General features: G+C 41.0%; 1 protein-coding gene across 3 annotated transcripts in view; it reads left to right on the plus strand.

The window, feature by feature from the left end:
• Nucleotides 1-3,591: 3,591 nt before the first annotated feature.
• Nucleotides 3,592-24,321, plus strand: part of smek1 (SMEK homolog 1, suppressor of mek1 (Dictyostelium)) — a 136,241-nt gene continuing 115,511 nt past the window's right edge. The window contains exon 1 of one of the 3 annotated variants that reach the window (XM_059960964.1): nt 3,592-4,106. In XM_059960964.1, coding sequence (XP_059816947.1) covers nt 3,965-4,106 — 142 coding nt within the window. In that variant the 5' untranslated portion in view covers nt 3,592-3,964. The remainder of the gene's footprint in view (nt 4,107-24,321) is intronic. The other 2 variants (XM_059960960.1, XM_059960976.1) reach the window with 2 other exon arrangements.

Genomic DNA, 24,321 nt, shown 5'->3' on the forward strand with positions numbered 1-24,321 from the left:
CTTTGGCATCTAATTAGTCACTGTTCATGCTTCACCATTGTACGGAAAAATAGCTTGATAGTTGTAATTTCGTTCCAATATTATTCTTGTAAATGTTACTAATACTTTATCTTGTGGAAACTGCGCAGTGATTTAACCAGTTTCCACAAACCTAATAATTTACACAACATTGAATGAGAAAAATTCAGTGCACAGGTCCTAAATGGATTCAGGATTACTCTTCACTCACGATTACCTCTCCGAAGTGACAATAGATGGTTGCTGGAGGCCTTTGACCAGTGGTGTGCCACAGGGATTGGTGCTGGGTCCATTGTTATTTGTCATCTACATCAATCATCTGGATGATAATGTGATAAACTAGATCAGTAAGTTTGATAGGTCACTGTTTCTGTTGTATCTTTGCACCATAAAAAAATTATAATAGAACAGCCATGACTGAATGGCAGACTCAATGGGCTGAATGGCCTAATTCTGTAGGTCTTATGGTCTTAGTTGTTGAAAACTGTATTATTTCTTTAAATATCAGCCACTAAATCAGAATCAAGTTTATATGTTGTGAAATGTGTTGCTTTGCAGCAGGAGTACAGTGCAAGACAAAAATTACTAAGCCACAAAAATACATAAATTGTGCAAAAATGAATTATGAGGTAGTGTTAATGGGTTTATTGACCATCCAGAAACTTGAAGGCAGAGGGCAAGAAGCATGTCCCAGATGGTGAGGGTCCCCCCTCCCTTCCTTCTGTAATATTGTACATCTTTTAATGTGGTTTCCCTATCAACCACAGCCAACCCAACCCTTGTGTGTTTATAGTTTCCTTTGTTTAGATTGAATTACACATTTCAAACATAAAGTAATGAAAAATTCTATATTATTGTATTCTTATATACATACATATCTATCCAGAAACCCATCTGACAGATACAGAATGATTAGTATTTCTGTAGTTACAGAATCATTAATTTATACAGTCACTCATGACCTGGCTCTGGATAGTCATTCAGTGGCTCGGATTCAGATAATTACACTGTGGTCTGTCTCCAAACCAATCACCCAATGATCCAGCTCTCAACAGTAACTCAGAGGTCTGGTACCACAAATCATTGAGATACAACACAGATTCAGGCCTTTCAACCCACCGTCGCACTGGCCACCCATCAGCAATTTACACAAAACTGACTTTTTAAAAATTCTCCCTACATTTTCAACTCCTTCCCCCAGATTCTATCATTCAGCTAGACTAGGAGGGATTTACAATGGCTAATGTATGGTGGCAAGCTAGCTTTGCAGTTAGTGTGATGCTATTACAATGCCAGCAATCCAAGTTCAATTCCGCTGCTGTCTGCAAGGAGTTTATATCGTCTCACCATGCCTGCATGGGTTTCCTCCGGGTGCTCCAGCTTCCTCCCACATTCCAAAGACGTACAGCCTTTGGAATACTCTGCACTTCTTCACCTTCCTCTTCACGGAGTTCTCCAATGATGAAGTCAGGCTCCCGCATGAATATTATTGAGAAGTCAACAGATCAGGCAGCATCAATGGAGAGCTATAAACAGTTGGCATTTCAGGCTGACACCCTTCATAGGCCAGTTCTGGTGAAGGATCTTGGTCTGAAATGTCAACCATTTATTCCTCTTTATGCTGTCTGACCTTATGAGTTCCTCCAGCCTTTTGTGTGTGTTGCTGAAACTCTTATATTATACAGAAGTATTCACTTAGGATCTCACTTATAACTTCTGACTTAATAAGCATATTGCCATTTTAGGGGCCCTACACTTTTAACCTCAACATACTTCTATCTTGGATTTACCTGTCCGCTAATAATATTTTATTATTGCTGTTTGCTCTTCTAATATGCATCCTAGCATGCAGACGTCAATGCACAAGATTAGTAAAAGCTGTATTGGGTTGTGGAGTCAGCCAGCTCCATCATGGGCACTTGTCTCCCCACCATCAAGGACATCTGCAAAGGGCAATGCCTCCAGGCAGCAGCTTCCATCACTAAGTAGCCTCACCACCCAAGATATGTCCCCCTTCTCACTAATGCCACCAAGGACGAGTTTCTGGGGCCTGAAGGCACACGCATTTTAGGATCAGATTTCTGAATGATCCAAAAACTCATGAACACAACCTCTCTATTTTCCTCTCTTTTGGTTCTACTTGTTTATACGAGTTTGTAATTTATAGTTTTGCATTGTGCTACTGCCCCAAAACAGATTTCATGCAATACATCAGTGAAAATAAACCTGATTCTTTTTAAATTTAGAGTATCATGGTAGTGCAGTGGCAGAGTTCAATTCCAGCCACTGCCTGTAAGGAGTTTGTACATTCTCCCTGAGGCCATGAGGGTTTCCTCTGGGTGCTCTGGTTTCCTCCCACTTTCCAAAGATGTAGAGTTTAGTAGGTAACATGGGTGTAATTAGGCAGAGCGGGTTCATTGGGCTAAAAGGGCCTGTTACCACACTGTATCCCTAAATAACAAATAAATAATAACTACATCTCCCAACAATTTTTACTCCATTGATGACCATTTCTCTTAATGTTCCCCACATATCCAGTGTTCACTGTACTTTTTACCCTTATCTCTAAACAATTATTATTTCTCCTTTGAATTCTTCCCACTGCACATACATAGACTTACCTTCAAATAGAAGCACCAAGTCTACCTTTATCAGGTCCTGTCTTATTTTAATCTGAAATTAATCTTCCACCTCAAATTTTGAGATATTTATTCCTGGTACATTAATATCTTTTTACATAACCGCTTTGACGCAGAAGGAGCTTAGGTCACTATCTCAAAATGCTTCCTCACCCCCACTCAATCCACCTGACCAGTTAGATTCCCTAAGACAAGGTCCAACAATGTCACTTCCCTAGCTGGCTTATCTACATACTGATTCCAAAAGCTCCCTGGACATACCTCACTCGTTAACTTAGATCTGAAAGGTCTCAATGGTCTAGTCCCAGTGGTAATTCTATTAGACTCTTGGCGGTCCGTTCATGGTCGTCATTCAGTTGTCTCTTTATCTAGTTCAAGATGGTCACAGTGATCCGATCCAAATAATTATTCAATGGTCTGGCCTCACTGGTCACTCCATCCTGTATCAGACAGCAAGACTGCGAGACCAATGAGACCGGATCCAGGCGGTTTCTGGTCCATCTCCGGAGGGTGACTCTATGGTCCTGTCGAGGTGATCACTCGTTAGCCCAGCACCTGTGGTCATTCGGTTATTCATCTTCGGACGGTTACTCGGCAACTTGGCTCGTTTGGTCGCTCAATGGACCGGCTCCGGAAGGTCATTCGGTAGCCCGGCTCTCCGGTCACTCAGTGGTCCAGCTTCTGATATGACTGGGTAACCGGGCCTTGTAGTCCGACTCCAGACGGTCAATCGGTAACGTGGCCCCTGAAGCCCGGCTCCGGCCGGTCAGTCGGTCAGCTCCGGACAGTTCAGCCCTGTGCCCCGCTTCCGGACAGCCTCGGTTGCCGCGGCGGCGCGGCGCGAGCTCGCTCTGGGCGGGAGGCGGCCCGTGCTGCGCGCGCCGCCCCGCGCGGGAGACCCCGTGCTGCCAGTCGGGGAGGCGGCAAGATGGCGGCTGCAGGCTGAGCCAGGCGGGCGGGGGGAGGGACGAAGGCCAAGTGGAGTCCGCGCGGCCGCGAAGGGGAACGAATAAATACCGGAGCCCGGCCGCCGCAGCGGGATAGAACTGTTGGAAGAAGAAGAAGTGGTGGCGCGATGAGGGTTTAACACGAGGAGGCGGCGGGCCGGCAGCGGGAAGCGCTTTGTCCGGCCCCCCTGTCAGCGGGGGCCCGTGGCTTGGTCTCGGGCCTAGTCTTTGGGAGAATGAGCGCCGTCTGAGGCGATTTATTTTCCTCTGCCATCTTCACTGGGTCGTGACTCTTATTGTTTGTTCGAAGCGGGGAGATCGGCGGCCGATCGCCTGCTCCTGCCGCGCTGCGCCGCGGCCATGGCGGACACCCGGCGGCGGGTGAAGGTGTACACGCTCAACGAGGATCGGCAGTGGGACGATCGTGGTACCGGGCACGTCTCGTCCAGCTATGTGGAGCGCCTGAAGGGAATGTCGCTGTTGGTACGGGCCGAGTCTGACGGTAAGAACCCGGGGGATCATTGACCTGATGAAGCTGGGGGCAAAGGCCTTGGCCGTGCAGCAATACTGGGCAGTGTTACAGGTAGTCTGTCGTACCCATCAGACAATTTTTACAGTAGTTATACACACCACTTTCACCCACGTTCATCTTTTGAGATCCTGCCCTCGCTCATCCCAAACTAGAACGAAGTTGCTTGTTAAGAACCTCTTCTTATTTATCGATTTATTTATATATGTTTTTGTTGTCTCGGCTGTACGTTGCTAATTAGATTCGATAGTGGTGCTCAGGTTGAGATCAGTGGATGAAGGATAATTCAGTCAATGATAATCTGCAGGGTTATTTATTATTCACTCAAAGTTGCTAGATGTGAACTGGGATATGAGTTCTGATGTACTTTGAAAGTTATATTCAAAGGTGATGGTTGTATTTCAGAGGAATGACATGTAAATTTGAAAACCTCTTGATACATTTTTATTTGCCAGTATTTGTTGAATTTTACTTAGAGAGAAAAGGGATATTGTTTTGAGAATATTCTGTCTAAATATGTGTTTAAAGCTAATCATGTAAACCTAGAGCAACACACACAAAATGCTGGAAGTCACCATCTATAGAGAATATTGAATTGACTTTATTACTTACTACATCATTCAAACACAAGAGCAGTAAAAATAGTCAACATTTGTGCTAAGACCCTTCATCATCTAACACCTGTTTTTAGCACTTTTTATAGTGATTGATACTCTGTTACTGTTTGAGTAGGGTGAGATGGTCCAGATCCACTAGAAATATTGGTCCAAGGTGGGTTGTTGGTTAGTTGTTTCCCATTTACTCAGATATTAACCAAGTTAGGGTGTCAGAGTGACACAGAATTTACTGCTGCTGTTTTATAGCTTCAAGAACTCATCCTGACCTCAGATGCTATCCTTACTGTGTTTATTATTCTCCCTTGGCCATAAAGATTTTCCCTAGGTGCTTTCCTTTCCTCCTACATCCCAAAGCTTGCCTGTTTTATCTTCTGTGAATTATGTCTTGGTGTAGGTAAATGGACATGTGGGCAAGAATAAATTGTGGGATTACAAAGGAAATAAAAAGCAGCAAATGGGATTGATGGGATTCCATCTATGGCAAGTAAGAATGGACCCAATGGACTGAATGGCTTCTCATATAATATGACACAGAAACAAACACACAAAAATTCAATGATATGTTAAAAAAAAATTAGAGATGCAACACTGTAACAGGCCATTCCAGCCCAAAAAGCCCACGTTGCCCAATTGTACATATTTGACCCGATTAATCCATATGCCTTTGGAATATGAGAGGGAACGGGAGTACTTGGAGGCTGGTGCCATAATGGTGACACTTATGGGCTGCCCCCTACACATCCCCAGGTGTGTGTTGGTTGTTAATGCAAATGATGCATTCCACTATATGTTTGATGAATTAATTCATCAAATATGCATTTGATGAATTAATCTGAAAATGGAATTAAAAGGAAAATGTTGGAATACTCAGCTGGTCAGCAAAAATTTGGAGATGAGAGAGAGACAAGAGACTGTGGATGCTGTATGTAGGGCAACGAACAATTGACCAGAGGAGCTCAGCAGTCAGGCAACATCTGTGGGAGGAAAAAAGTTGTCGATGTTAAATATCAAAGCCCTGCACCAGGTCCTATGCAGGGTTTTGACCCGAAACATTTGAGATTCCTTTCTTCCCACAGACGCTGCTTGTCTCACTGAGTTCCTCCAATAGATTGTGGGAAAGAGAATTAGCAGTTCAGTTCTGATGAACGGCTATCCATTTAAAAAATTGAGTCTTTTTCTTGCCAGGGATGCAGTCCGACCAAGTGTCAAAGTCACTGAAATGGGCCATTTAGCCCTCCCTGTCCATGCAAACCATTTCATTCATTTACACTAATCTCATTAAAAAGCCCTTGGTACAAACCATTCTATGTCTTGGAGATTTAACTGCTTGTTCAGGTGCTTCCTAAGTGTTCCACCAGACCGTGCATTTGAAACTTCAACTGTGGGTGTAAAACTTTCTTCCTTGTGTGTTTAAACATTTTACTCCATATTGTAAATCGATGCTGTCTGGTTTAGAGATATTCCTGAAATGGGGAAAATGTTGAATACTGCCTATGTCTCATTATTTTGTACTTGAATGTGAGGTTTCCCCTTTGGCTGCTCCGTTTCAGGCTGATCATAGTCAATTCAGCCTCTCATAATTGAGATATTTCATCCCGGCCAACATCCAGATGTATCACGTCTGTGCTATCTCCAAAGTAATTACGTCCTTTCCATACTGGAGTAACCAACCTGCACAATATTGCAAATGTGACTTCTCTGTTCTAAGATTCTGTGTCCCAGTTAATGAAGGAGAACATACATTTTTTAACCACCTTGTCTACTGTGCTGCCACATTCAGGAGCAGAGATTCTTCTGTTCAGTAGAATTCAGATTAATTTATTTATCACATGTACATTGAAACATACACATCCAGTAGCACTTACATCCATTGTGATGAAGTGCTTTGAGGGGTTGGCGAAGAAACATTTCAACTCCTGCATGAGAAGTGACTTGGATCCACTTCAGTTTGCCGACTGTCACAACAGGTCAACAGCAGTTGCCATTTCATTGGCTCTTCACTCAATCCTGAAACATCTGGACAACAAAGGTGCTTAGAACACATGGTCTTCGTTGAATACTGCACAGCATTCAATACTATCATCCCCTCAAAACTAATCAATAAGCTTCAAGTTCTAGGCCTCAATACCTCGTGCAACTGGATCCTCAATTTCTTCACTTGCAGGCCTCAGTCAGTTTGGATTGGCAACTGCATCTTCTCCACAATCTCCCTCAGCACAGGTGCTTCACAAGGCTGTGTGCTTAGCCCCCTGCTCTGCTTGCTTTATACTTATGTCCTGGGTCTGGCACATAAATGCCTTTACGAAGAAAGCATTTTCTTAGAAGTTTGCAAAGATTCTGCATGTCATCTAAAACTTCAACAAACTTCTATAGATATGTGGTGGAGAGTATTTTGACTGGTTGCATCACAGCCTGGCATGGAAGCAACAAATGCCGTCGTATGAAAAAGCCTGCAAAAAGTAATGGATATGGCCCAGCCCATCACAGATAACACTGTTCCCACCATTGAGCACATCTACATAGAGTGCTCTCACAGGAAAGCAGCATCCTATCATCAAGGATCCCTTCCCCCTCCAAAACCATGCAGGCCATGCTCTTGTTGCTACATTCAAGAAGAAGGTACAGGGGCCTCAGGTGCTTGCACCACCAGGTTGAGAAACAGTTATTACCCCTCAACCATCGGGCTTTTGAACCAAAGAGGATAACTTCACTCGCCCATCACTGAACTGGACCTGCTTTCAAGTACTCTTCATCTCATGTTCTCGATTGCTTAATATTATTATTGTCTTTTTTTCTCTTGTCCAGAAGTGTTGCCCTGCAGTAATGCTGTTTCCTTTGGCTATATTCATGGGTATTCATGTATGCTTGAATGACAATTAAACTTGAACTTTTTGTATTTACAGTTTAGTGTTTTTTTGCATATTAGCTATTGTCCATCCTGTTGGATGTTATCTTTCATTGTGTTGTGTTTCTTGTATTTACTGTGATTGCAAGAAAATGGATTTCAGGGTTATGTATGGTGATATATATGTACTTTGATAATAAATTTACTTTGAACTTTGAAGCATACTGTACAATAAAATGTGTCATTTGTATTAACAACCAATACAATCTCAGGATGTGCTGGAAGCAGCCCGCAACTGTTGCCACATGTTCAGGTGACTATACAAGTATCTACAACATCATCAAGGAGGATGTAATAGGCTGGTGTGGGCTTGTTGGTCTGGAAGGGCCAGTTACTGTGCAGTATCTTAAATGAATAAACAAACCACAACACAACAACACCATGGAACAAAACAATAGCAAAACAAAACAACACACAAAATTGGAGGTACAGGTTTCCCCCGCGATCGAAAGGTAGAGCGTTCCTATGAAACCGTTCGTAAGCCAAAATGTCATAAAGTGAAGAAGCAATTACCATTAATTTGTATGGGAAAAATTTTTAGCGTTCCCAGACCCAAAAAATAACCTACCAAATCATACCAAATAACACAAAAAACCTAAAATAACTCGAGCATATAGTAAAAGCAGGAATGATATGATAAATATACATCCTATATAAAGTAGAAATATTGTATGTACGGTGTAGTTTCACTTATCAAACTCAGGAAGACAGTGAGTCAAAATCGATTTGGAGAAAAGAAATCAGCACGTACACGCATGTGCAAACAACTGCCCTCACAAGGCTTCATGGTCATTGTAGTCTTTCTCGGGGTAAACACACGTATAAAGGGGGCATCTTTTTTTTTCGTAAAAGCAAAAATCCTCTTTGGTTAGCGAAAACAGGTACTAATGTAGGTCTTTCGTAACAGCAAGCTGTCGTAAAGCGAACATTTGAAAAATGGGGGCCACCTGTACTCAGGTCAGACAGCGTCTATCGAAGTGAGTAAACGGTCAACATTTTGGCCTGACCCTTCTTTGGAACTGAAAAGGGAAGGGGGAAGACACCAGAATAAAAAGGGGTGGGGAGGGAAAAGAGATTAGCTAGAGGGTGATAGTGAAGCCAGAAGGATGGGAAAGGTAAAGGGCTGGAGAAGAAGGAATCTGGTTGGAGAGGAGAGGGGACCCAGGGGGAAACGATAGGCAGACAAGAAGGGGTAAAAGACCAGATTGGGGAATAGAAGAAGTGGGGAGGCTGAGGGGAAAAAAACTACTTTTTTTTAAACCAGAAAGAGCAAACAATATTCATGCCATCAGGTTGGAGGCTACCCTGGTGGAATGAAGGGGGGGGGGGGGAGCACCAGAGGGAGAGCACCCTCCATCTTGGCATAAGAGGAGGCCATGAACAGACATCAGAACAGGATTGGAAATCAGAATTAAAATGCTTTGGCCTCTGGGAAGTTCCGCTTTTGCCGGATGGAGTGGAGGTGCTCAACGAAGCAGTCCGCCAGTTTGAGGTGTCTCACCAATGTAGAGGAGGCTGCATCAGGAGCACCGGACACAATAGATGACCCCAGCAGATTTGCAGGTGAATTGTTGACTCACCTGGAAGGACTGTTTGGGGCCCTGAATGGAGGTGAGGGAGGAGGTGAATGGGCAGGTGTAGCATTTGGGCTGTTTGCAGGGATAGGTGCCAAGAGGGAGATTAGTGGAGAGCGATGAATGGACAAGGGAATCGCAGAGAGAGTGATCCCTGAGAAAGCAGAGAGGAAAGCAAAATAAACCCTTTTTCTCCACCCAAAATACTGACTGGCTTTTAACATAGTCAATACTATAACACAAGAAAATCGGCAGATGCTGGAAATTCAAACAACACACACAAAATGCTGGAGGAACGCAGCAGACCAGGCAGCATCTATAGGAAGAAGCAGTTGATGTTTCGGGCTGAGACCCTTCATCAGGTCTAACTGAAAGAAGAGATAGTAAGAGATTTGAGAGGGGAAGGGGGAAATCCGAAATGATAGGAGAAGACAGGAGGGGGAGGGATGATGCTAAGAGCTGGAAAGTTGATTGGCAAAAGAGATACTCAGCTGGAGAAGGGACAGGATCATGGGACGGGAGGCCTAGGGAAAAAGGAGGGGGGAGCACCAGAGGGAGATGGAGAGCAGGCAAGGAGTGTGAGAGGGGCAGAGAGAGAAAAAAAGAGGAAAGGGAAAAAAAGGGCCAAATAAATAAATAAATACATAGATAAATAAGGGATGGGGTAAGAAGGGGAGGGGGCAAAAACAGAAGTTAGAGAAATCAATGTTCATGCTATCGGGTTGGAGACTAGCTAGATGGAATATGAGGTGGTGTTACTCCAACCCAAGTGTGGCTTCATCTTATTAGTAGAGGAGGCCATGGATAGGCATATCAGAATGGGAATGGGTCTATCCATGGCCTCCTCTACTGTCAAGATGAAGCCACACTCTGGTTGGAGGAACAACACCTTACATTCCATTTAAGTAGCCTCCAACCTGATGGCATGAACATTGATTATTCTAACTTCCGTTAATGCCCCCTCCCCTTCTTACCCCATCCCTTATTTATTTATTTATTTATTTATTGATTGATTGATTGATTGATTGATTTTTCCCTTTTTTCTTTTCTCTCTTCTTTCTCTCTGTGTCCCTCTCACAATCACTCCTTGCCTGCTCTTCATCTCCCTCTGGTGCTCCCCTCCCCTTTTCAAATCTCTTACTATCTCTTTTTTCAGTTAGTCCTGACGAAGGGTCAGCCTGAAACGTTGACTACTTCTTCCTATAGATGTTGTCTGGCCTGCTGTGTTTCACCAGCATTTTGTGTGTGTTGCATAGTCAATACTATATTGGGTTCCATTATTCATTGTGCATGTCATGACTTGAGCTCCCAAAATGTATCACTTCACACTTACCAGGATGATGTTCCATCTGCTGTTGCTCTACTGAATTTACCAGATGATCAGTATTTTGCCGTAGCCAAATCTGTTTGTTGTTTCCAACATTTTCAGATTTAGATTCAGTTTATTGTCATTTAGAAACCACAAATGCAATGCAGTTAAAAAATAAGACAACGTTCCTACAGAATGATATCACAAAAGCACATGACAAAACAGACTACACCAGAAAATCCACGTAACATTTGGCAATCCCCAATCCAGAGTCCGGAGAGGCTGCTGCGTATTAATATCGCGCAACCATCTTAGCACGTTCCCCGGAAAGGAGCTCCAAACCCACCAGACAAAACAAGACCAAAAATTAAAGCTACAAGACTTGCACAAAACCACATAGTTACAGCATATAGTTATAACAGTGCAAACAATAGCATAATTGATAAAAAAAAACAGACCATGGGCACGGTAAAAATAGTCCAAAGATGTTAAAAGACTATAAGTTCAAAAGAAACCACCACACAGTTTCCACAAGTCCTCAGGGTCCCGACAGACTCGTCATTCCACGCAGGCAGCAGAAGGGAATACCCCTGCTATGGACTTCCATGGTGCCACCCGACTCAGCCCCACAGACGCAGCACACACCGAAAGCGACCTGACCGCAGCGGACTCGAGTCTGTCGAACCTCCGAGCCTCCAACCATCCCCACCGGCACAGCTTCTCCGAGCACCATCCTCTGCGAGCGTATTAAGAAGCCCCTGCCAACAGACATCGGCAACGCGACTCCGAGGACTGGGGGCCTGTTCTTCCCAGCAGAGACTCGGACCTCACAGCAGCAGCAGCAACGAAGAAGGTCTTCCTGGAGATTTCCAGATGTTCCTCTGTGCTCCCACGTCTGTTTTTCATCCGATTATGATTGCACACGGCACCCCGCTTCACAAAAAACAGATAATCAGCTCCGGAGTGGCCGCTGCAAGCTGCGTCGCACCGCCATCTTGGATTTACCAAGATTTTGTCTTTTATGCTAGATAATGTACCCTTTACTGTAGCTGTAAAGGACCACCTGATTTTATAAAGTTTACTTCTGATCCTTTGTGCTAGAAATACCAAACCAGTACGTTTATTTGATCTATAGAGTCCAAGTCTACTTTAACATTTCATACCGTGCTTTTTAAGTTGCTTTCTTCAAGACAGCTGTGATCTAAAATCCCTGTGTCAGTGTGTGGAATACCAGCCATTGTCCGAAACTTGTTCACTGACCAGTGCGCACACTACATATTTATTCAGTGAGTGTTGTAGTATTAATAAACTGAAAACATCACTTGGTCATTTTTATACCATGGTTATTGATCATTTTGAAATTAACTCCTCTCATTGTCTACTTTGAGCTGCTGCTTCACCTTGGCTGAATCACCTCCTGAGAACTGCACTGGTTTCATCTAACAGAACAATAAGAACAACACACACAGCACCTCATATTCTGTCTGGGTAGCCTCTAACCTGATGGCATGAACATCGATTTGTCTAACTTCTGGTAATTTTTTCCCTCTTTGCCCGTTCTGGCTCCCCTCTTCCCCTGTCCTGCCTGTCATCTTCCTTGGTGCACTTCCATCCCTTTCTCCCATGATCCATTCTGTTCTCCTATCAGATTCCTTCTTCAGCCCTTTACCTTTTCCACCTATCACCTCCCAGGTTCTCACTTTAGCCCACTCTCCCACCCACCTTTCCCCTCATCTGTTCTCACCTATTAAATGCCAACTTGTACTCCTTTTCCACCTGTCCCCCTACCAGCTTCTTCTAGCTTCTGTTTCCTTCCTTTCCCGCCCTGATGAAGGGTCTGAGCTCAAAAAGTTGACTGTTTATTCCTCCCCATGTATGCTGTGTTCCTCCAGCATTATGTGTGTGTTGCTCTGGATTTCCAGCATCTGCAAAATTTCATGTGAATAAGATAACTGATTTGTTTGACTATCTGTGGTTTGTTTAACATTGATAATATGTCCTAAAAATGTTATCACAATGTTCATAAGGTGTAACAAATAATATAGCTGTTCATAGGACAGAAAAATGCATTTTGATCCTTTATGTCCAAACCGAGCAAAGATAGAGCAATTGAGATTATTCCCATATCCTGTTTTTCAGTCTGTGGCCTTATAAGTTCCTTGATTACTTTTTAACTATTTCCATCACCTTGTAGAGACAGAGATAAGATGAGGAAATTCCTTTTCTCTAAATCTTTAAATTCTCTATTGAGTTTATCATTAAGGGAAATGAGACTTGCAGTCCTTGCCCTCAGAATTGTACAGGCATCGGGTAGAATTCCCCTTGCTCTGTTCTGTTGGAAGGAAAACATCCAGAGCCTAGTCCGGGGGTCGGCAACCTGCGGCTCCCGAGCCATTTGTGGCTCTTTCACCTCTGTGCTGCGGCTCCCTGTGGCTTTGGGAAATAATTGGTCGGTATTTAATTAAAATGTATTTTATGTTAGTTTGTTAGCTTTTGAAATGTAATTCTAAATTTGAAGATTATGGTGATCTTGTACAATCTAAGTGTGGCGACACATTTCCTCACAATTAGCCAGCATTCCGGCTAAGGGAGATAGCCTACGGGGGTTTGTGAGTACGCGTCTTTTGCAGCATCTGCGTCCATGGGGGTTGGGTTGAGGGAGGCTTAAAAGCAAGGCTGTTTAGTTCGAATAAAGTTATTCAACTGCAGTTTACTGACTGCGTGAGCACACCGCTACAACGTGTTTTTATCGCTATTAATATACGTCACCACTGCCAATACCTGACACCCGCCAGTGCGCGATTTCTTTAATTTTTCGATCCAAGGTAAGCCAACTATGGAGAATTCTAAAAAAAGAAAAGTGACTGAAGAAAACAGAACGTTTAATGATACGTGGACAGATTCATTTGCTTTCACTGTTGACGAGACTGGTTTACCGGTATGCTTAACATGCAATGAGAAACTAGCAAACAACAAAAAGTCAAATGTCGCAAGGCATTTCCAGAATAAACACGCAGCCTTTGCTCAAAAATATCCGGATGGAGATGAGAGAAAAAAAGCCGTTTCGGAACTGATGCGGAAGGTTGATCTGAGCAAAAATCATTTCCAGAAATGGATGAAGTCTGGAAAATCAACGACATACGCCAGTTATATTGCCGCTCAGGAAATAGTCAGGCACGGGAAGCAGTTTACAGATGGTGAATATATAAAAGAATCTTTCATTAAGATTTCAGAACATCTATTCACGGACTTTAAAAACAAGAGTGAAATTGTGCAGAAAATCAGGGATATGCCCCTCTCTGCAAAGACTGTCAAAGACAGAACCATAAAAATGGCAGAAGACATCACAAGACAGCAAATTAAAGACATCAATTCAGCTGTGGCCTACTCGATTGCCTGTGACGAGTCTAAAGACAAAGGTGATATTGAACAAATAGCGTTGTTCTGCCGGTATGTAAACTCTGCCGGGCCACAGGAAGAACTGATTGAGTTGATACCTCTAAAAGACCAAACACGGAGGGAGGACATCTGTGAGGCTGTCTTGAATTGTTTAAGAGCCAAAGGAATAAAGACCACCCATCTGGTGTCAGTAGCTACTGATGGGGGCACCGAATATGACGGGAACGCACAAGGGAATTGTGGCTTTACTGCAGAAGTCGCTGGACAGAAAGCTGCTGACTTTTCACTGCATCTTGCACCAAGAGGCACTGTGCGCTCAAACATTTCCTCCGGAATGCACAGAAATAATGGATGTTGTCATTCAGATTGTCAATAAAATAATGGCAAAAAGTTTAAATCACCGTCAATTCCGTTTGTTACTGGACGAGCTGGAAATTGCATATTCTGATCTCCTGCTGCACAACAAAGTCCGGTGGCTGTCCAGACGGAAGGTGCTGAAACGCTTTGTCGCGTGTCTGGAAGAAGTGAAAACTTTCCTGGGCAGCAAAGGGCTCAACTTTCCTGAGCTGGAACAGCCAGAGTGGCTGGAAAAGCTACACTTCATGGTAGACATGACAGCGCACCTGAACACGCTGAACACAGCTCTTCAACGGGGTAAGGACGTACAGCCCTGCACATGTTGGAGGATGTTTTGGCATTCGAGCGCAAGTTGACGTTGCTTGCCAGAGATTTACAGAAAGGCACATTGTCTCACTTCCCCAATTTGAGAGAGTTCAAACAAGGTCACGACATGATAAATTCGGAGTATTTACATTCTGCAATCATCGCAATGCAAACATCGTTTGGGAAACGCTTCTGTGAGTTCAGAGAGGAAAAAAACACATTATCCTTCCCGGTCACTCCCCTAAGCATCGATCCATCCCTACTAAATACGACTGCATTGTCAGGTGTGAGTCAACCTGAACAAGTATGATAAATATTTTAATTGCCTATTATTTTACGTATATTCATATGTTTTCATTGTTCAGTGAAATAGTCCTTTTATTTTTCAGGTTGACAGCTGGCTGACGTTATTTTTGGTTTGCTGCTGGCGGCAAATTTAAGTTTGGTGTTTTTCATAAATACAAGGACTCAAATAGACGTTGAGTATTTTACTTAAAAGTAACCTTCAACCCAACGTCTTTTTTTCGGAGTTCAAAATGTTTTTGTTGCATGCAGAAATGTAATTTCATTTTCTCTGCAGGAGTTCATCAATTTCATAAATGCAACACATTATAGTTTGTTTATACATAGCATAAAGGCAAAACAAAACGTTGTATGCAGTGTTATTTCATTTTAAATGTCAAGCGGGTTTTGCGGCTCCCAGTGTTTTCTTTTCTGTGGGAAACGGGTCCAAGTGGCTCTTTCAGTGGTAAAGGTTGCTGACCCCTGGCCTAGTCAGTGTTGTATCATTGTGGATTTCCTCCACAGTTTTTCTAGATTTGTCACCTCCTTTCTGTAGTGAGAGTCCAGATATAAACATTATAACTCTGTTCCAATTCCAACTCTGCTCTTGTATTCTGTACTACAGACTAATACAGACAAGCATCCATGTGCTTTCTTAACCATCATATATTCCTGTCCTGGTACCTTCAGGGATCTGTGAACACATGATCTAAGATTCCTCTGTATCAATATCCTAACGTTTAGTGTGTGTACTCCTGGTTTGTTTTCTTTCCCCAAGTGCATTGCCTCATGTTTATGGATGAAATTTCAATTGCCATTTTTGATCTCTTGACTGGTCTGTTGATATCTCACTGTCTTCCACAAATTTCTTGTTAACGATGCTGCCATATTTTGCAGTAAGGCAGAAATGGCTTTGCTGGTGTATTTAAGTGAATGTAGTGAGATGGTTCAAAGGACGAGAGAATTTATTCCAAAGCATTTTTGTGGAAGTTATTTCAGATTCATCTAGGCAACAGTGTAAACAGTGAAAACTTAGTCTTTGGAAAAGATTTTTTTTAAGATGAGCTTTATTTGTCATGTGTACATTGAAACATGTAGCGCAGTATGTTGATGGTGTCAAATCAAATCAGCAAGGATTGTGCTGAGCAACTCGCAAGTGCTGCTCACAACTCGCTAACCCTAACTGTAGACTTTGGAATGTGGGAGGAAACTGGCATGTTCACAGGGAGAATGTACAGACCGCTTACAGGCAGAGGTGGGAATTGAAACCCGATTTTGGGGGGTGGGGGGGCCAGACTGGTGCTGTAAAGCAATACACTGATTGCTACACTCCGTGCACTACCCATTGACTACCTAAATGATTGCTTAATTTAAACTAGCATTATTAATGTATATTCATATCACTTTAAGACTGTTGAGCTCAAATAGTTATATATAAAAAAAAGGAGTAGGACTGGCAATGTGCAAGCTCAAACTTGTTCCAATCATCTGCTTCAAATTTGCTTTTCTTTTCTTTGATTCTTTATTTTTCTTTTATGTCCAAAAAACTATCGCAGCCTTGAGGACTGAGCATCTAAAACACCTGGCATGGAGAATATCAATATTCATAACCTCCCCAAGTAAAGAAGTTTCTTCTCATCTCATTTCCAGTTTGTCTCAATAACAGTGGCTATATTTAACCAGTTGACTGTGAAGCAGCTTGTCCTAAGAATGTGAAAACTGCTACAGAAACCTAAATTGTTTTAATCAGTCTTATGTGAAAGCAACAGTTTTTTTTTAAATGCTAAAAATTGTGTTAACTGAAGTTGAAGCTTGTACATGTTTTTCTACATAAATCCTCTTATTTCTTGAATAGTGCTATCGGGATAGCAAACTGAATATCATAATCCACAAAAACTACTGTGTCATCAGTGCATACACTGAATTCTAGTGGGATGAGCTATCTCACTCATTTTATAAATTGAATGACTTGTATGATTGGAATTGTGCATATGGAGGATTAGTAAATGCGCAGAGCAATAAAAGTCACAAAAGAATGCATTTTCCCTATTATACTTGGAAATGATATTACAAAGAAACTAATATTTATTAATTAATCTTTTGTATTGCTTTATTGTTTATATAGTATAGGTTTGAGCTTGTTCTTTGCAGGTGCAGCTTTGCAATAGGTATGGCAGCAATTCTTCTAGGTTACTGTCTTATTGATGTAAATTTGCAGCTACAATTTGCTTTATTTGTGGTTAATAAGTGTCATCTAATTAACAAACGTCAGATATGGGAAATTTTCATGCATTTCTTCTCACTGTGTGAAGCACTCAGTGTTACAACTCTATGTTTTTGTTTTTTTTAGTCTTGCTATAAAGCTCCTGAGTGTATAATTCTATGATGCTTTACTGATTGGAGGTTTTCCAAATGATGCAAGCAGTTTGAAATAATTAATTATGGGGCATCGCACAAAAGGTCTATTGTATTACATTCCCTCTCCATCCTTTCCCTTATTTTTTGACTTACCGAATAGAACTTGTTTTTTATCCTTAAAGCTTTTAGCAGTGAGGACTATATTCCTATCTTGGATTATCCGGGATATTTCCATCAGATACCAATGCTGCTGGTCAGTTTGAGACTATGCAAATGAAGTTTGATCAGTTTTATGCTTTCTGTACTCAAGTGCTACATTGATGCACATGTATTTTTAATTCCTACCAAAACTACACCTCTGCCTCAGCTTCTTCATGTGTAGAGGAGTGTAATTATATAGTTTTGTTTTTTTTTAACTGCTGCATTTGTTTATTCTTTGTAAAATGCTACCATTTGAAAATTCCACTAATTGCTATTGATGCTGATTAAAATCTTCTCTGGCTTCCAGCTGGGTACAGGTATCAATTTTAATTGACATTTCTGTGACAAACTCTACCATCCCTGAAGAAGAAGGCAGAGTTTGTCATTGAAACACCAGTTACAATCAATACCTGTACCTGGCTAAAGCCTGAGAAGAGTTTAGTCAGCATCAATAGCAATTAGCAAAATTTATTCATCATATACACTGAAAAAGCAATAGAACTTTTTTGCTATTTATGCTGTTTGAATCAGTGTCCCTCTACTACAGTACAAATGAACTTATAATAGCTCTCCCTTGCACCAGCTGGGAGTTTTGAATTTTATAGACTAGTAGAGCACATAAACAGGCCCTTTGGCCCATCTAGTCTGTGCCAAACTGTTTTGTTGCCCACTCCTATCTACCTGCAACCAGACCATAGCCCTCCATACCCCTCTAATCTGCATATCTATTCAAACTTCCCTTAGATGTTGCATTTGAATCCGCATCCACCACTTCCACTCATTCCACGGTTGCACCATTCCCTCCCACCACCCTCCCCTCAAGTTCACCTTGATATTTCACATTTCGCCTGTATGTCCTCTAGTTCTAATCTCACCCAACCTCGTTGGGGGAGGGAGGAGAGTTCCTCATTTTGTTTTAGCTATTTTCTATTTAAAAAAGAATAAGGTATTTAATTTGGATACCACTTTTGTAATTCAGTAGTAATGGAAAATTCTACAGAAAGTGGTGGATACAGCCCATTCCACCCATTGAGCAAATTTACAAAGAACGCTACCACAAGAAAGCAGCATTTATCAAGAGCCCAACCATCCAGGCCATGCATCCTTCTCGATGCTGCTGTCGAGAAGGAGGTACAATTTATTATTTTATTTGTGCTATTTGTTTATTGGTTGTTTGTGAGTCTTTGTATATAGTTTTTTCTTTCTTTTGTAACTCAATTCGGCTAGCGGTTTAATATAGGGGATGATAGCCCCTGGCCCGGCCAAACTTAAGAAATCTTGTTTGGGTGGATGCTGTGCGATGTGTCCCCTGTTACAAATCAGTATCCCAGAATAACAAACAGTATACAATATGTGATTAAATGATTGAGCTTTATAATTCTGAATTTGACTATATGGTTAGTAAAGAAAACTAAAAAAGAAAAAGGGCACATTCTCATGAAACAGTCCAATGCACAACGTTGGAGCTCTCTGATAGGGCCGTTTGTCCACTGTCAACCTCCTCCAGTCGTCACTGACCTTCGGCCCCTCACTCCAAGTCCATTCCGTATGGCGGTCTACCAATTCTCCCCATTCGCATCTTCTCTCTGCACCTCTCCCCGGCAAGATTGCAAATTCCCAGCTCCCAGACACACAAGAAAGAAAAATATCTCACTCATTGGCTAACGTGCCCTGTTATCTCTATTTGTAGCCCAAACATTGCTGCTGCAGAGAAACCTTTACCTTAGCAGTGGAACATTACAGAGAAGCCATTACATTAACAGTGAAACCTTACAGCGCGTTACACTTTATTTCCCTGTAACGGTTTACAAGAAAATTAATCTCAAGGTAGTATGTGGTGACATATATGTACTTTGACAATAAATTTACTTTGAGTTTTTTTTAAGTATAGGCATTTTGGTAGTGTTTGAGTGCTGCTGACCTTGCTCTAATTAAAGGAATGAATAACTGTATTTGTAATTTATTAAAAGAAACAATTGATGAATTTGTTTTTTGATAATCCTATTTTTCTCTGTGTAATCAAAGTCAGTCACCATAGCATGCATAAGTAGTTGGATTAATGTGTGGTCTTCCATACATAGAGTAGGTGGCACTATCCAGCTCGTACTCAAGTTGGCCATTTTCAGCTGAGATGGCACTTAGGAATGAGGCTCAAAACATTTTTTTAGAGAGTAGGAGGACAAATTCACCTCAAGGTCTTAGTACTAATTGGTATCTTATAAACCTGCCCTAGCACCCCGGCTTTATCCAGATTTTTAAATTTTTTTCTAGTTGATTAAATTCAGCCCTGAAGTCTGGCGTAGTTTGTAATGAGAATTAGGCTCAAAAACCCACTGTCACGTTCATTTTTTCAGCACTAAGTTCATGAATAAATATCAAGATATCCCAATTGCACCAGCGTGCATTGTGGGAACACCTTCACCAAATGAATTGTAGCAACTTGTCAACACCTTGTAAGGAATTATGAGATGACAATAAAGGCTGGTCATGTTAGTAACATCCAAATTCTGCAAAAACCTTTTTAAAAGATCAAAGGAGTGAGGGTTAGATTGATCTTGGAGTAGACTTTAAAAAATCAGTGGAACATGGGCTATAGGGCATGTACTCTGCTATATGGTTAAGGGTTAAGTTGATGGGCATGAATGATCCAAACAAGAGCAGCACCATAAAAGCCTAAAATTGTTCTTACCTCAGTGTGGTTGATTTGGTTCTGAATAAACCAGCCCACTCAGTGATTCAGAGCTTGTTCTCATAGACTGAGTGGGAAGATCACGTTATCTTCTTCTGAGTTACTCTCTTTGTCTTGGTAGCCGGAAAAGAATTTTTTTCAAAGTGACGTAATGAAAAGCAAAGCCTTGCTCGTTTGCTTTATTTACTATATCAGCAACGTGATTTACTAGTACACATTTTACAGAGACATTTTTCAACAAGATTGAAGAGATTGAGAAACTTTGGAGACAATTTTAGCAAACATTACTCAATATTCTGGTTTTTAAATTTCAGGCAGAAAATTGACCTTTTATGATCTCCCAAGGTGGTTTGTTTGACAGCACCTCTTTAATCTTGCACCTATTTAACATTGTTGATATTCCTTTAACTGACTGAAAATAGTTTTGCATTAAATTGTAATCTATTGTACATGATGAAATAGAGACAATTTAGTGCAAAGTGTGTGTAATCTATGGCCTTCTGCTTGCTGATTTTAATTATCACATTGTTCAGTAGTACTCTTGAGTATGATTAAATGTTGTTCTGGTGAAGGTGATTGTAGACCTTTAGTGATTGTGATGCTTCCCCCATTTTGGAAATGGTTGGTAAATGCGGAGAAACTTGTTTGGTGTTAATGAAGAATCAGTGATGCATTACTCCAGTTAGGATGGAGATACATTTGTGAAGAAGCAGGATGCAGCTAAAAGGATGAATAATGACTTCCCAAAATTTGTTTGCATTCATAGAGATTATTTATTATAGTTATAATGCAGTTGATGGAGACAGTTTCAGAAGTTGATGTAAGCAATGTTTGTTCTTTGTACTTTAGAAAGGGTTAGTTTATTTGCTTTACATTAAGGGAAATATTTTATCTTTTTGACTAGATTCATGTGATCAAGGAGTGCATAAAATATTTCTTTGTGAATCCTGTTTGAACTTCATTTGCCCACAACATTCAGTAACCTTCACCTGAGCAGTGTCAATTACACTGAAATGTTTCAAGTATGTTTGCCTCATTGACTAATGTTGCAATTGTAAAACCAAGTTTTTGCTGAATCTGGATGCTTATGGCTTCATTTAACTGACTTGACCACAGTAGTGATCTTTTATTCATTGCAGTAGTTAAAGCAGCTCCAGCCAGAAAAAAATTTTTTTTCAGCTGTTCATAGTACCTGAAAGTTATGGTCAAATAACTATAATAATTGACCAAATTTGCACATTGCCAGTGTAATTAATTTTTCAGTGGCATTGACATGAGTTCAAACTTCTACCATAACTTAGAAGTAGCTTGTGAAATTGTTTCTTGGTGTGTTTTTTTTTTGTTAGTACAGTGTTCTTGTAATAAAGAATAGTTATTTCAGTAACTTAACTCAAGTTAGTTTTCCTCACTTGTCTGTTTACATTGCACAGAATTATATTAATACAGCAGATTAATCCAAAGAATCAATTTTACATCTGGTTATTTAAACTAAAAAAAAATAGGCTATATTTATTTAACTTTTGAATTAAAATTTAAAACAAATTTTTCACTGAAGTATTCTATTTTGTCGAAGCTGTCCAAATTTCGGGTCACTTTTTCCTGATCTGATGATTGTATTTAATCAAGGCCATAAGACACAGGAGCAGAATTAGGCTGTTTGCCTCACCAAGTCTGCTCCACCATTTTCTCATGGCTAATCCATTTCCTTCTCAGCCCCAATCTCCAGCATGCCCGTAACCCTTTATTTTCTGACTAATCAAGAACCTATCAACCTCTTCCTTAAATATACCCAATGACTTGGTCTCCACAGCTACCTGTGGCAACAAATTCCACATGTTTACCACCCTCATCTCTTCTAAATGAACATCCCTCTATTCTGAGGTTGTGCCCTCTGATCCTAGACTACCCCCACCAAAGGAGACATCTCTCCACATCCATTCTATTGAGACCTTTCAATATTTGATAGGTTTCAATGAGATCCCTTCTCATTCTTCTGTGAATTATAGTGAGTACAGGTCCAGAGCCGTCAATCGGTTCTCATATGGTAACCCTTTCATTCTCAGAATCTGTCTCGCAAATCTCTGAATCCTCTCCATTTTCAGTACATCCTTTCTTTGATAAGGGGCCCAAAACTGCCCACAGTACTCCCAAGTGGTGCCTTACCAGTGCCTTATAAAGCCTCAACTTACATCCTTGCTTGAATATTCTAAAGCAGGTGGCATGGGTTTTTGCTTATTGATATCAAAAAGACTGGATGTTAGCTGAAAGCCTTTTCAGATTAATATTTTAAGTGAAAATCTGAAGAGGTTGCAAACAAATTGAAAAATGCAGCCAAATGGAATTGCAATTTTACTGAATTAGAATTAGCAGTCAGTGGAAAGTTTCTGGGGATGTATCAGTAAGGATGCAGATCAGACATGATCACATTAAAAAATGAGGAGGTTCAGAGGCTAGTTAGCCTACTTCTACTCCCAATTTGTATGAAGCTATTTGTGGGACCATAAATCCACTGAGGAAATGAATGTTGGGTAGGCGGGATATTCCAGCTAATGGCTCCTACTGATTCCTCAGGCAGTTCCTTGCTGTTCATGCAAACAATAGTGTGGTCATAGACCCTTCCCATATGAGCCTATATGAGCTATATAGGTTTAGGGTAAGAAGCTAAAAAGTGGATCAGACAGGTAAGTTTTTCTCATTAGTAGCAAGCAGACAGAGGCGGTGGTAGAAGGCATTGCAATGACTATTTTAAAGGTATTTGGACGGTTACGTGGATAGAAAGAGTTTAGAAAGATGTGGGCCAAACGCAGGAAATGAGGTTAGCATAAATAGTCATCTTGGTTGGTGGGGATGAGTTGGACCAACTGCCTTGTTTCCATGTTGTTTAACTCTGAATCCATGACATAATACCTCATGCTATAATGCCATTATAATCTTATCGTGCAGGTGCCAAAATAATGGCTAGTCTCAGCAATAATGATTAGAAAACAAATACACAAAATGCTGGCGTAACTCAGCAGGTCAGGCAACATCTATGGCGAAGAATAAACAGTCAATGTTTCAGGCTGAGACCCTTCATCTGGACCTGAAGTGTCGACTGTTTAATTCCCTCCATAGCTGCCTGACCTGTTGAATTCCTCCAGCATTTTATGTGTGTTACTCTGGATTACAAACGTCTGCAGAATCTCTTATGTTTAGAAAAAAAATCTGGGTGTCATTTAAAAACACTGTTTACTGATGTCTTTGAGGAAATTTGCCATACTTCCACAACATATGTCAGTGATATTAAACCTGGTTCTGGTTCTGATTCCTTGTCTCTAGACCCAAAATAATGTAGCCAACTCTTGAATATTTCCTGAAATGGCACAGCAAGCCAATTTATTCAGATGCAATAAGTTGGTCTTGGTGGGTGCTCATGTCCTGAAAAATGGAAAAATAACATGAAACGTTAGTTCATTGAGTTGTGCAGGAGTGCTTACTGGCTGTGTATTTTACAAATGGTAGTTACCCAGGATTTAAGATTGCATGTGTGCTAAATTAGAAAAGCAGAATGGAACAGAAAAAACTTTGAAACCAGACAGCTTCATAGCTGTATTGTTGATAACCTTCATTCCAAAACTAGCTGCACCTCTAAGCAAACTGCCCTCGTCAAGTTACCCATTTGGTATTTACTTGGCAGCACAGAAAATTACTCAGAAATATCTGTTCACAAAAGAAAAAGGAAATCAATTCACCTAATTGTGATTAGCCAACTCTCATCAGTGGGGAAACTCATTAATAACCTTCTTGCTGATGCTTGGGTTTGGTTTTGAATGGATCACTTGGCTCTGAATTTCATCATTTTCCAATATATGGCAGGTGATAAGAATGACTAGCTTTAATTACAAGGCATAATTTTATCAAATGTGGCATCTAGGAACACAGGTAAACCAACAATAACAGTAACATTATTCTGTATGAGATATTAGAATCAGGCTTAATATCACCAACGTGTGACGTGAAATTTGTTAACTTAGCAGCTGCAGTTCAATGCAATACATAATCTAGTAGAGAGAGAAAAATAATACATAAGCAAGTAAATCAAATACATATATTGAATAGATTATTTCTGTTTTTGCACTTTTTTAATACTGTATATTAAAAAAAATTGAGGTAGTGCCCAAAGATTCAATGTCCATATTAGTAATCGGATGG

The sequence above is a fragment of the Hypanus sabinus genome, chromosome 2, assembly GCF_030144855.1.
Source record: "Hypanus sabinus isolate sHypSab1 chromosome 2, sHypSab1.hap1, whole genome shotgun sequence".
NCBI classification, from domain to species: Eukaryota; Metazoa; Chordata; class Chondrichthyes; order Myliobatiformes; family Dasyatidae; genus Hypanus; species Hypanus sabinus.